Source organism: Bos mutus, chromosome 16 (assembly GCF_027580195.1).
Source record: "Bos mutus isolate GX-2022 chromosome 16, NWIPB_WYAK_1.1, whole genome shotgun sequence".
NCBI classification, from domain to species: Eukaryota; Metazoa; Chordata; class Mammalia; order Artiodactyla; family Bovidae; genus Bos; species Bos mutus.
The window spans coordinates 48,614,218-48,627,977 of record NC_091632.1 but is presented as its reverse complement, the minus strand read 5'-3'; the positions used below and the strand labels follow the sequence as shown (position 1 = coordinate 48,627,977).

Below are 13,760 nucleotides of genomic sequence, written 5' to 3'. Positions count from 1 at the left end.
TCAGCAATACATGAACTGTGAACTTCCAGATGTTCAAGCTGGTTTTAGAAAAGGTAGAGAAACCAGAGATCAAATTGCCAACATCTGCTGGATCATTGGAAAAGCAAGAAAGTTCCAGAAAAACATCTATTTCTGCTCTATTGACTATGCCAACCCTTTGACTGTGTGGATCACAATAAACTGTGGAAAATTCTGAAAGAGATGGGAATACCAGACCACCTAACCTACCTCTTGAGAAGCCTATATGCAGGTCAGGAAGCAACAGGTAGAACTGGACGTGGAACAACCGACTGGTTCCAAATTGGGAAAGGAGTACATCAAGCCTGTATATTGTCACCCTGCTTATTTAACTTATATGCAAAGTACATCATGAGAAACGCTGGGCTGGAAGAAACACAAGCTGGAATCAAGATTACTGGGAGAAATAGCAATAACCTCAGATATGCAGATGACACCACCCTTATGGCAGAAAGTGAAGAAGAACTAAAGAGTCTTTTGATGAGGGTGAAAGAGGAGAGTGAAAAAAGTTGTCTAAAGGCTCAACATTCAGAAAACTAAGATCATGGCATCCGGTCCTATCATTTCATGGCAAATAGATGGAGAAACAGTGGCTGACTTTATTTTCTTGGGCTCCAAAATCACTGCAGATGGTGATTACAGCCATGAAATTAAAAGACGCTTACTCCTTGGAAGGAAAGTTATGACCAACCTAGACTGCATATTGAAAAGCAGAGACATTGCTTTGTCAACAAAGGTCTGTCCAGTCAAGGCTATGGTTTTTCCAATAGTCATGTATGGACATGAGAGTTGGACTATAAAGAAAGCTGAGTGCCAAAGAATTGATGCTTTTGAACTGTGGTGTTGGAGAAGACTCTTGAGAGTCCCTTGGACTGCAAGGAGATCCAACCAGTCTATCCTAAAGGAGATTAGTCCTGGGTATTCATTGGAAGGACTGATGTTGAAACTGAAATACTTTGGCCACCTGATGCAAAGAGCTGACTTTGAAAAGATCCTGATGGTGGGAAAGATTGAGGGCAGGAGGAAAAGGGGACGACAGAGGATGAGATGGTTGGATGGCATCACCGACTCAGTGGACATGAGTTTGGGTAAACTCTGGGAGTTGGTGATGGACAGGGAGGCCTGGTCTGCTGCAGTTCATGGGGTCGCAAAGAGTTGGACATGACTGAGCAATTGAACTGATGGGACTAGATGCCATGATCTTAGTTTTTTGAATGTTGAGTTTTAAGCCTGCTTTTTCACTTTCCTTTTTCACTTTCATCAAGAGGCTCTTTAGTTCCTCTTTGCCTTCTGCCATTAGAGTGCTATGAGGTTGATATCTTTCCTGGCAATCTTGACTCCAACTTGTGATTCATCCAGCCTGGCATTTCACATGGTGTACTCTGCATAGAAGTTAAATTTTCAATGGTAAATGAGTTAAATATTTTTCCATAGGTTAACAATAACATCTCTTCCTGTCGTAGACCTGTGAATGGATACAGGAAATTCCTTTGTCCGTTGCTCTTTGCCCAGCAACTGTGGGGGTGGGCATGTGAGGATTCATTCAGTTCCTAAAACTGGTCACAACTTCTAGGGCCGGGATGATCTGGAAAGAGAGACCTAGAGGAGGGTGGGAAGTTTGAAAAGGGCTTCTGAAATTGGTAAGAGGGAGTGAGGAGTAGCTTTAGGAAGAGGCAAACCCTTTCCTTCTTGCTTGTCTTCTTTTTATCTATCCTCCCCTCCCATCCCTTTTTTCCTTTTCTGTCCCCACTTCCTTCTTTTACCCTTTCTGATTCCCCTCACCTTGCTGAAAGGAGAAGGTATTTGCTTAACTATCAGTGGCAGAAAGGATGCTCCCTTCTCCTCCTTTATCCTGTACATTTATATCCTCCACTGCAGCCTCCTCTTTTCCCAGTTTCTATCTTGCTTATCTTGACTCCACAGATCCCCCAGTTAGTATTTATTCAGAGAGTAAGATTAGACAGATTCCTTGGAGAGAAGTGAGGTGGAGAAAGCCGAAGCCACCGTATAGTCTATAGTGGAAGAGGAAAGAGAGCTCCTGAGGGTACCTGATCAGGATGGCTGTTTGTACATAAGGTATATAAGTTCAGTGCATATAAACTCCTTGTATATGAAAATCAGAGAATTGTAAACTTTCCTAAATGTCCAAGTAGATTTTCATGTTTTTCCTTACTTGTTTTTATTTATTTGGGATTCATAAGAGTAACTAGCACTATTTACTGCTGTCCATTGCCTGAAATGGAGCTTTGAAAAAATCTCTATAGTTTCTCCATTCTTAAGTCTAAATTTTAAATAGCAATGCCCTCTGCTGTTTGCTATTGATATTTATTGAGGAATCAAACTTTCATTAAACTCTTCCAAGCAGTTTTTTCACCTTGTTTTTAAAAACATCAGAAGGAAACCACTAGATTTCATAGGTAATATGCTGTTTATGGAAGCATATAGATGTATGAGTTCCTGAATTACGTAGTTGAGGCTGCTATATAACCAATGATCACAAATGACTGCAAATCACGTGGCAGATTTATTCACTCGCAGTTCTAGAGGATAGATTTCTGAACAAGCAGGACCTTGTTCGCTTGCAGACTCTGTGGGAGAGTCCGCTGCATCCTCTCTCTTAGTTTCTGGCGTCACTGGCATTCCTGGATTTGCATCTGTACAGCTTCAGTCTCTGCTGCCATCATCACAAGGTATTCTCTCTTTGTCCCTTCACATTATCTTCATAATAAGGACACCAGTCATGTTAGATTAAATGTACATCCTACTCCAGTATGACCTCATCTTAACTGATTACATCTGTAATGTCCCTACTTCCAAATAAAGTCACATCCTGGGGTTTTGGGCATTAGGACTTCAACCTGTCTTTTTAGGAGACACAGTTCAACCCATGACAGCTCCTATAATGGATGTTTTCTCTCTTAAGTCTTGAACATGGTTTCAAAATCAACTATTATGTATAGACTTTGTAACAAGCTTTTTCATCACCAGTAATTTAGACAGGAAAAATTTATTTGTAAGGCTCTTAGATATAAATTTGTACTATAATTCCTATTTTTACTAATGTAATGCTTATAGAAAGTTACATTCAGAAAAACTCATTTTAAAATCTGTTGCCTATAGTTGGATTTATTGCTCACTACATTTAGACTTTATCAGTATTTTTCTTTTATCAGTACTTTAAAGAAAGGAAGAATGGCTCAATATTTTGAAACATTAAACACATAGCACACATTTAAAAATAATAACAGGATTATACAAATTGTTTTGCAGCTTGATTTTTTACTGAATCTATCTTGAGGCTTTCTGTATCCCTGAGGGTATATCTACCCAATTCCTTTTAATAGCTTTATGCCACTACTGTTTATGAATATACCTTGGCTTTATTTAACCATTCTCCAATTAATGGAGAATGGTTCATTTCAATTTTCACGACATAGAAAGGATACATTGCATACCTATGCTGGTATTTCAATAGAATATATTTCCAGAAGTGGAATTGCTACTGGGTCAAGGAGTTTTAATGCTCAAGCTTTTAATAATAATAATAGTAATGCAAAGAGGGTGTTATTTTATGCTCCCATAAATGTTAAAATGTTTATTTCTACACTTCCATGTCAACACTGGAATATTATCAGTCTTTTAAATCTTTGCTAATCAGTCACCTGTCCTCCAGCTTCAAAAGATATGTAATTAGGTTGTAATTTGGAGGTTTTCAATATTACTTATTGGAAATTTTGTAGTTTATTTTCTACAACCTGCCTTCTCATGTCTTCTATTTGTTTTCTTTTATAGCTCATTCTTTTATGGGTTTGTAAGATCTTTTTCTTGCAGTCCGTGGAGTCACAAAAAGTCAGACATGACTTAGTGACTGAACAACAACAGAGACCTTTTTCTTTTGACCATTTACTGATCCCCATATAGCAAGGGACAGTTACGATATTAAAGTTTGTTTCACTGTCAGATCAATCAAATATCACCTCTTTTGCTGTTTTAGATTATTTTCAGTAATACAGACTAATTTTTTGAAATATCTCTATAATCATTGGGTGTGTTTTGTATTGCTTCTAACAGTAATTCAGAGAACAATTATTTTCTCATGGAAAATGTTTCCACTCTGTGTTTATTAAGAGAGATTTTTAGAAAATCCTGTCTCATATACAGTTTTAGCTAATTTCATGTTCTTTTCATATTTATTATGCTTTCTTATTTTTTTTTTTTGAAACAGGATAATGCAGACTACAGATTATTTCAGAAAACACTCAAATTGTGTCGTTTCTTTGCCAACTCCCTTTTGCACTATACTAAGGTAAAGCTTATTTTTTTTATAATGCATGAATGTGAAATCTACAATACATTGTAAGTTATCCTGTTTTTTAATTCCTGCCAGAAACAATCTCTTGAAGTTATTTTGTCGAGTATATTTTGTAGGGTTTTTGGTTTAATATTGTTTCTTAAATATTGAGCATCTGTTATATCGTTTAGGTTGCTACCATCATATTGTTACTAGTTTTATTCAATTTTCTGAAAAATTTATTTTTAAGTGTAAACAATTATTTCTAGAGGCACAGATCAGTTTTTTTTTTTTTTAAAGATAATTCAGTTTATCTTTACTATTGATAAATTATTTCTAAAGTAGGTTGTTAAAGTTTAAATGTTAAAGTTTAAATATTAAAGTTTAAATGTTCAAGCTGTATAATAATTTTAAGACCTGTGTGTTTTGGAGTTGTCAGGGTAGCATAGTGATAGTTGAAGATATATGAACAGAATAGGTAAGTTGTCAAGGAAGATTATTTAGAGAGAAGAGCAGGGGATACTTAACAGCAGCCAGTGAAAGAAATAGCATTAATGTTAGTAATTTAAAAACTATTGTTCATGTTGAATTTGTTTTTACCCTTGTCTTCCTCCTTTTTTGACAAAAAGAGAAGGATCTTCAGTGACTGTTTATTAGTCAAAATTCCATGACAGATACACTGACTTCTGACACACTTGCCATCCTGGTTAGTGTGCTGAGTTTGTCCTCTGGGCCACAACCACTTACCATGATTGATTGCTCTGACACTGGGTTCCCTGCAGTTTGCAGTGTATGTATTTCAGTGGCAGGGGTTCATGACAGGGAGGTCCTAGCTCCAGTGGTACTTTTGGGTAGTTACCCATCTGATATTTGCTGATATGTAGGAGGTAAAATGTGCCTAATTATACTGAAGAAGCTAAAAGTTGATCAGTTCTATGAAGACCTAGAAGATGTCCTAGAACTAACACACAAAAAAAGATGTCCTCTTCATTGTAAGGGATTGGAATGCTAAAGTAGAAAGTTAAGAGATACTTTGGGTAACAGGCAAGTTTGGCCTTGGAGTACAAGTGAAGCAGGGCAAAGGCTAACAGAATTATGCCAAGAGAATGCACTGGTCATAGCAAACACTCTTTTTCAACAGCACAAGAGGCAACTTTACACACGGACATCGCCAAATGACCAAGACCGAAATTTGATTGAAAACGTTCTTTGTAGCCAAAGATGGAGAAGCTGGATACAGTCAGCAAAAACAAGACCTGGAGCTGCCTGTGGCTCAGATCACCAGCTCCTCGTAGCAAAATTCAGGCTTAAACTAAAGAAAGTGGGGGAAACCACTGGGCCACTCAGGGATGACTTAAATCAAATCCCCTATGAATATACAGTGGAGGTGACAAATAAATTCAGGGGATCAGATCTAGTAAAAAGAGTGCCTGAAGAACTATGGACAGAAGTCCATAATATTATACAGGAGGCAACGAACAAAACCATCCCAAAGAAAAAACAATGCAAGAAGGCAATATGTTTGTCTAAGGATGCTTTCAAATAGCTGAGGAAAGAAGAGAAGCGAAAAGCAAAGGTGAGAGGGAAAGGTACACCCATGTAACTGTAGAATTCTGGAAAATAGCAAGGGGAGACCTGAAGGCCTTCTTCAATGGACAGTGCAAAGAAGTAGAGGAAACAGCAGAGAGGTTAAGACTAGAGATCTCTTCAAGAACATTGGAAATACCAAAGGAACATGTTGTCCAAAGATGGGCACAATGAAGGATGGAAACGATAAAGACCTATTAGAAGCAGAAGAGATCAAGAAGAGACTGAAAGAATACACAGTAGAACTGTACAGAAAAGACCTTAATGACCTGGATAACCATGACAGTGTAGTCTCTTACTCAGAGCCAGACATTCTGGAGTGTAATGTCAAGTGGGCCGTAGGAAGCACTGCTGCCATTAAAGCTAGTAGAAAGATGGAATTCCAGCAGAGCTATTTAAAATCCTAAAAGATGATGCTATTAAAGTGCTGCACTCAGTATGTCAGCAGATTTGAAAAACCCAGCAGTGGCCACAGGACTGGAAAAGGTCAGTTCTCATCTCAATTCCCAAGAAGGGCAGAAGTAAAGAATGTTCAAACCACTGGACAGTTGCACTCATCTCCCATGCTAGTAAGGTTATGCTCAAAATCCTCCAAGCTAGGCTTCGATGTTATATGAACCGAGAACTTCCAGATGTTCAGGCTGGGTTTAGAAAAGGCAGAGGAATCAGAGATCAAATTGCCAACATTTGCTGAATCATAGAGAAAGCAAGGGAATTCCAGAGAAACATCTACCTCTGTTTCATTGACTACATTAAAGCCTTTGACTGTGGATCATAACAAACTAGAAAACTCTTAAAGAGATGGGAATACCAGACCATTTTACCTGTCTCCTGAGAAACCTTTTTGCGGGTCAAAAAGCAACAGTTAGAACCTTGTATGGAACAACTGACTGGTTCAGTATTGAGAAAGGAGTACGACAGTGCTGTTTATTGTCACCCTGTTTGTTTAACTTATATGCAGAGCACATCATGTGAAATGCTGGGTGGGATGAGTTACAAGCTGGAATCAAGCTTGCTGGGAGAGATAGCAACAACCTCACCTTTGCAGATGGTACCATTCTAATGGCAGAAAGCAAAGAGGAACTAAAGAGCCTCTTGATGCCAGTGAAGGAGGGGAATGAAAAAGCCAGCTTAAAACTGAATATTAAAAAAACTAAGATCATGTCATCTGGCCCCATCACTTCATGGCAAATAGAAGGGGAAAAGGTGGAAGCAGTGACGTATTTCCTCTTCTTGGGCTCTAAAATCACTGTGGATGGTGACTGCAGGCATGAAATTAGAAGACGATGGCTTCTTGGCAGAAAAGCTATGACAAACCTACACAGTGTGTTAAAAGCAAAGATAACATTTTGCTGACAAAGGTCCATATAGTCAAACCTATGGTCTTTGCAAAGAGACAGAGCCAAACCAAAAACAACACCCAGTTACTTTGCCAACAAAGGTCCGTCTAGTCAAGGCTATGGTTTTTCCAGTAGTCACTTATGGATGTGAGAGTTGGACTCTAAAGAAAGCTGAGTGCCGAAGAATTGATGCTTTTGAACTGTGGTGTTGGAGAAGACTCTTGTGAGTCCCTTGGACTGCAAGGAGATCCAGCCAGTCCATCCTAAAGGAAATCAGTCCTGAGTGTTCATTGGAAGGAATGATGTTGAAAGTGAAACTCCAATTCTTTGGCCACCTCATGTGAAGAACTGACTCATTTGAAAAGACCCTGATGGTGGGAAAGATTGAAGGTGGGAGAAGAAGGGGAGGATGATATGGTTGGATGGCATCACTGACTCAATGAACATGAGTTTGGGTAAACTCCGGAAGTTGGTGATGGACAGGGAGGCCTGGTGTGCTGCAGTCCGTGGGGTCGCAAAGAGTCGGACACGACTGAGCAACAGAACTGAACTGATGGTCTTTCCAGTAGTCATGTACAGATGTGAGAGCTGGACAATAAAGAAGGCAGAATGCCGAAGAATTGATGCTTTCGAATTGTGGCGCTGGAGAAGATTCTTGAAAGTTCCTTGGAAAGCAAGGAGAACAAACTTAAAGGAAATCAACCCTGAATATTCACTGGAAGTACTGATGTAGCTTCACGCTGAGGCTCCAATACTTTGGCCACCTGATGCAAACAGCTGACTCATTGGAAAATACATTGATGCTGGGAAGGATTAAAGGCAGAAGGAGAAGAGGGCAACAGAGGATGAGATTGGTGGCATCACCAATTCAATGGACATGATCTTCGGTAAACTCTGGGAAGTGGTGTGGGACAGGGAAGCCTGGTGTGCTGCAGTTGATGGGGTCACGAAGAGTTGGACATGACTTGGGAACTGAACAACAACAACATACCCTTTTAAAATTAGTTCTTTTCTTACAGGGGAAGTTTTAAAATAATTATCAGTTTGTTTTCTATATCCTATGATAACAATTAAAATGATTTCTTTGACATTCTAAGATATAGCATAGTCATAATGGATAAAGCTGTCAGAGCTGTACTTGAATCCCAACCTTACTCTTTTTTTGCCATGTGACTCAGTTTATTTGATAGTTAGCTTCAGCCTTTCTAGTCTATAAAATCGGGACAATAATATGTCATTCAGTTCAGTTCAGTCCAGTTCACTCAGTCGTGTCCGACTCTTTGTGACTTCATGAATTGCAGCACGCCAGGCCTCCCTGTCCATCACCATCTCCCGGAGTTCACTCAAACTCACGTCCATCGAGTTGGTGATGCCATCCAGCCATCTCATCCTCTGTCGTCCCCTTCTCCTCCTGCCCCCAATCCCTCCCAGCATCAGAGTCTTTTCCAATGAGTCAACTCTTCACATGAGGTTGCCAAAGTACTGGAGTTTCAGCTTTAGCATCATTCCTTCCAAAGAACACCCAGGGCTGATCTCCTTTAGAATGGACTGGTTGGATCTCCTTGCAGTTCAAGGGACTCTCAAGAGTCTTCTCCAACACCACAGTTCAAAAGAATATGTCATTATATTTTTTGAAAAGTGAAAGTCTCTCAGTTGTGTCTGACTCTTTGTGACCCCATGGGCTGTAACCCACCAGGCTCCTTTATCCATGGAATTTCCCAGGCAAGAGTACTGGAGCAGGTTGCCATTTTTTTCTCCAGGGGATCTTCCTGACCCAGGGATTGAACCCAGGTCTCCTACATTGCAGGCAGATTCTTTATTGTCTGTGCCACCAGAGAACCCCCAAAGGGTTAGTTGGTGTGTCATGTCTGACAGTTTGTGCCCCAGGGACTGTAGCCCACCAGGCTCCTCTGTCTATGGAATTCTCCAGGCAAAAATACTGGAGTGGGTAGCCATTCCCTTTTCTAGGGGATCTTCCCGACCCAGGAATTGAATTTGGGTCTCCTTTATTGCAGGCAGATTCTTCACTGTCTTAGAGAACTAAAGTAATGTTTGTAAAGTCATTACATATCTACTGAGCACTTGGACATGTTCATTAAATGATAGCTACTAATTGTGGTTGTGTTGATTGTTAACAGTAAAGAATTTTAGGCGCTTAGCCTCATTCTCCTTTTTATTTTCATGCAAGAAAAGTTGTTTTCCCTATGTAGCACATGTAGGATTTTATTTTATTTTGCATGCTTCTGATGAAAAAATATATATATTAGCAAAGCATATTGTGTACAAGGAAGTGAGGAGAGTTGCTTTATTTTTAGGAGTTTCTTCCTTTCCTCTCTGATTCTTGCTGTACGTTGCACCAGCTTTATCTTCAGATATACAGGTAAGAAGAATGCTGTATGACCATTAACATGTAATAGAGCCATTTAAGCCATGCAGCCCTTTAGTGTATGTCATTTAGAAATCAAGTATCACGTGTCATTTAGAAATCAAGTATCAATGTATGGCAAAAACCACTACAATATTGTAAAGTAATTAGCCTTCAATTAAAAAAAAAAGCAAGTATCAGTAATTTTTCTTAATGTTTTAGTGTATTTTTATATGCTTGCTTAAAAGTAATTAATGGAGATGGAAGCTTTTCAAGAATAGATTCCATATGAGTTTTATTTATGTTTATATTCTAACTAGTATTTTATACCCAAGTGATGAATAATTGGTCTGATAATAAATACCAGACACAAAAAAAGAGGTTATGTTTACATGTATATATTTTGTATCAGCATACTGTTTTTTATCTTAATTTTTATTTTACTTCTATGAGATTTAAGTCAAGTAGTACTTGACTCCATCTTAGAAAAAAACGAGTTACAGAAAGTGCATCATAATTTAGATAAGGGCCGAATGACATCTAAAATTGATGGTAACCTCAGAAGAACCCTTGATTTGACACTAAAGGACTCTCAGCTAATTCATCAGCAATCCTCTTATGTTTCCTTAATCCATTTAGTCTCCTAGACAGCTTTTCATATCTCTTCTTCTTCAAACATCTTAAATGTCCAGTACCATCTCCCCAGTTCTGGTTGTCAGTGTCCTCCCTCTGTGTCACTTAGAAAGATGGAAGCAATATAAAGAGAACTTCCACATTCTTCTTCTGACACATCTATTATTCTGCCTGTATCTCGGCCCACGTATTTCCTTGTTCCCAAGAGTGAACTGACTGTGCGCCTGAGGCCAGCCACTATTTCTGCATTGGATTTCACCCTCTCACATGCTCAGGGACCTCACTATCACAGTTGTTCCTTTTCCTTCTTAGATCATCAGTCCTCCCTGCCTTCTGGATCATTCTCATGAGTATACAGCATGCTGTTCCTCCCATCTTAAGAATAACATAAAGCAGTCTCAGCTCTGCATCCTCATGCAAATAAGCACCTTCCCCTTATTCTACATTTGTTACAATAAGACTCCTAAAAACAGTTGTCTATACCACTGTCTTTTTTGAAGCTATTCCAATCAAACTTTCCATTCTAACACTTCACCAGAACAGCTCTTGTTAAGGTCATCAGTGACCTCCATGTTGCTATGTATAATGGACAATTTTAGGCCTCGTCTTATGTAATCTCTCAGCAGTGCATAACCCTATCGTTTAGACTCTATTCTGTCGGCTTCCATGCCACCTCCCTTCTCAGCAGGTTCCTCCTCGTCTTTCCAGCTACTTCAAGTTGGATGTGCCCCAGCACTGAGTCTTCAGGCTCTTCTCTCTTCTCTGTAGTCATTTAGTCTCAAGACTTTAAATGTATATCTCTTCCCTTTAATGTCTAACCATCAATTAGGACTGATTCCAACCCCTGTCTTCTGACCCTCCTCACCACCCCCCACCAGGCTTCCTCATTTCAGTTTAAGTAATAACTTGGTTTTGCAAATTGACCAAGCCAAAAAACCTTGCTGTCATCTTTGATGTTTCTCTGCTCTCTTATGCCTCATCTAGTCTGTATTCTAGAGGCGAGTCTGTCCGTATAACCTTCAGAATAAATATGTATATATGCAGTATATAGAAAAGGGTTTTCTATTTCATAGTTAATGTTCCCATTTAGTTTAGTTTATATTTTCCAATTTCTCTGTCTCCGTTTTTCTTTTTTGATGTTCTTATTCAAGCCTTTATCAAGTGTAGTAAAAAAGCTTTTGTAATACATATATATAAATAGTGTGTATAATATATATATTTTAGAAAACTTACGAAGTTTTGCCTAACTAAAAAGTTTATGACATTTTGTTTCCACTTGTTTGATTTAGTATGAATAGAATGTTAGATTTCTAATATTAAAAAATGGATATGCAACAAGCAACAAAGTTTTACTGTATAGCACAGGGAACTATAGTCAATATCTTGTAATAACCTATAATGGAAAATAGCCTGAAAAATAATATATGTGTATATATATGTGTATAACTGAATCACCTGCTGTGTACCTGAAACATTATAAGTTGAGCGTACTTCAGTAAAATACATAAAAATGAAAGTGAAGTTGCTCAGTCATGTCCGACTCTTTGCGATCCCATGGACTGTAGCCTACCAGGCTCCTCCATCCATGGGATTTTCCAGGCAAGAGTGCTGGAGTGGGGTGCCATTTCCTTCTCCAAATGTCAAGTGTTTATCTTGAGGACTTCCTTTTAAATGCTGTCATCCCCAGGGTATTTGCATTTTCTGTCAAGTTTGCCATAGTTAAAATTAACACTGCAAAATATACTGACTATGTATCTCATTTCACATAAGTTTTGATGAAGCTTAGTTTAAACTGCAGTTACTGAGACATTTTCTCTGAAAGTCTTTGAATCTTCCTTCAGTGTTAGTATAGTTTGTTCTTGTAAAGCTCTTGCTTCCAGGCATTAATTCATTGTCAGTTTATCCTTCTACCTATTTGAAAACAACGTTCAATAGAAGTAATTAATCCAGAATTTATCAGAAGTATCTTTATTATATATATTTTTACTAGTTATTTGGTTCATATTTTTATAACTTTTTTTGAGAATATCATTGTCAATGTATTAAAATGCATCAAAATAATACTAACATTTTCTCTAAGATTATAAACTTTTAGTTTTGTAGAATTATAGCCATGTAATTCAGAGGTTCTTCAAACAATTTTGGTATCAATTCAGTACTCTGAGTTTTGTTTTATAAAACACATGCTACTTAATTTTTAAATATATTTTCACTTCTAGAAGACCATCATTTTGCCGTACTTAGCCTCTGGCCAAAATTAGAAGGTAGCTATTAAGTGAAAGCAGAGAAGGCAATGGCATCCCACTCCAGTACTCTTGCCTAGAAAATCCCATGGACAGAGGAGCCTGGTAGGCTGTGGTCCATGGGGTCGCTAAGAATCAGACGTGACTGAGCGACTTCACTTTCACTTTTCACTTTCATGCATTGGAGAAGGAAATAGCAACCCACTCCAGTGTTCTTGCCTGGAGAATCCCAGGGATGGGGGAGCCTGGTGGGCTGCCGTCTATGGGGTCATACAGAGTCGGACATGACTGAAGAGACTTAGCGGCAGCAGCAGCATTAAGTGAATGAGTTTTTTCCCTTCCTTTCCAGTAAGTTTCCTCCAAGCCTGTATGCTGCTGGGATTTCTAAAGCACAGCAGGAGGAAATAGCCAGTACTTTCCTGGTTACACTGAGTCCACTCATCAGTCAGCTTCTCACATTCCAGCCTTTTGTGGATGTGGTTTTGGACAGTAAATTAGGTAAGCTTCAAAACACATTTAATGTTAAAACATCTCTTATTAATTACAATGTGTTAGACACATGGTAATTTTCCCTTACATAGTCATCCTTTTTTTAAGTTTAAAAATTTTTCTTTAAAGTTTCTTCTACTTGCTTTTCTTGGAGTATATTTCTAACTTTAAAAAAAAATTATAATTTTTTAATATAGCAATCAAAGTTATATAAAAATAGAGTATGCTTTTACCAATTTGCTATAACTTAATTAATGTGTTTTTACCACGTGAAGAGCTGCCTTGTGAACTACAGCTTCCCCAGTGTCTGCTGCTGGTTGTCATTATGGATGAGCTGTCCTCTCGGCCTGAGGATGTGCAGGCCCTGTGGTGCACAGAGAGCCAAGTCTCAAAGGCTACAGCCAGGTAACAGACATGGTTTTGTTTATCTCCCATCATATTACGATGGTTTAGAATGCACTGTTGTTTGCAATGACCTCAAAATTAAATTCTTTGTTGTATCACATATTCTAATTAATAGTTACTATGTAGACCTCATACACATTGCTACTCAATAAAAATATAAAATACACAAATCTATGACAGGTGCTGAAAATATTTTAATTTTGTTCACTCTTTTAAAAGGTATTGCCTAATAGTGTTATAAACATTGAATGTAGTAGAGATGTAGTTGATAACATTTAAAGATGAGCTCTGATAAATAGAATGCTTAGACACTATAAGGTATCCCCTGGGAAATCTCCCTTGTGTTCATTCTTCTTGCCAATATCAGGCTCTGGTTCCTACACCCTGGC

At 38.4% G+C, this 13,760-nt stretch overlaps 1 protein-coding gene across 5 annotated transcripts in view; it reads left to right on the top strand.

Annotated features, from left to right (window-relative positions):
* FIRRM (FIGNL1 interacting regulator of recombination and mitosis) overlaps window positions 1-13,760 on the top strand; it is a 56,912-nt gene that overhangs the window by 17,175 nt on the left and 25,977 nt on the right. For 4 of the 5 annotated variants that reach the window (XM_070385314.1, XM_070385315.1, XM_014480331.2 and 1 more), the window contains exons 9-12: window positions 4,244-4,324; window positions 9,552-9,616; window positions 12,827-12,975; window positions 13,242-13,371. In XM_070385314.1, the coding sequence (XP_070241415.1) occupies window positions 4,244-4,324; window positions 9,552-9,616; window positions 12,827-12,975; window positions 13,242-13,371 (425 nt within the window). The remainder of the gene's footprint in view (window positions 1-4,243; window positions 4,325-9,551; window positions 9,617-12,826; window positions 12,976-13,241; window positions 13,372-13,760) is intronic. The other variant, XM_070385316.1, reaches the window with a different exon arrangement.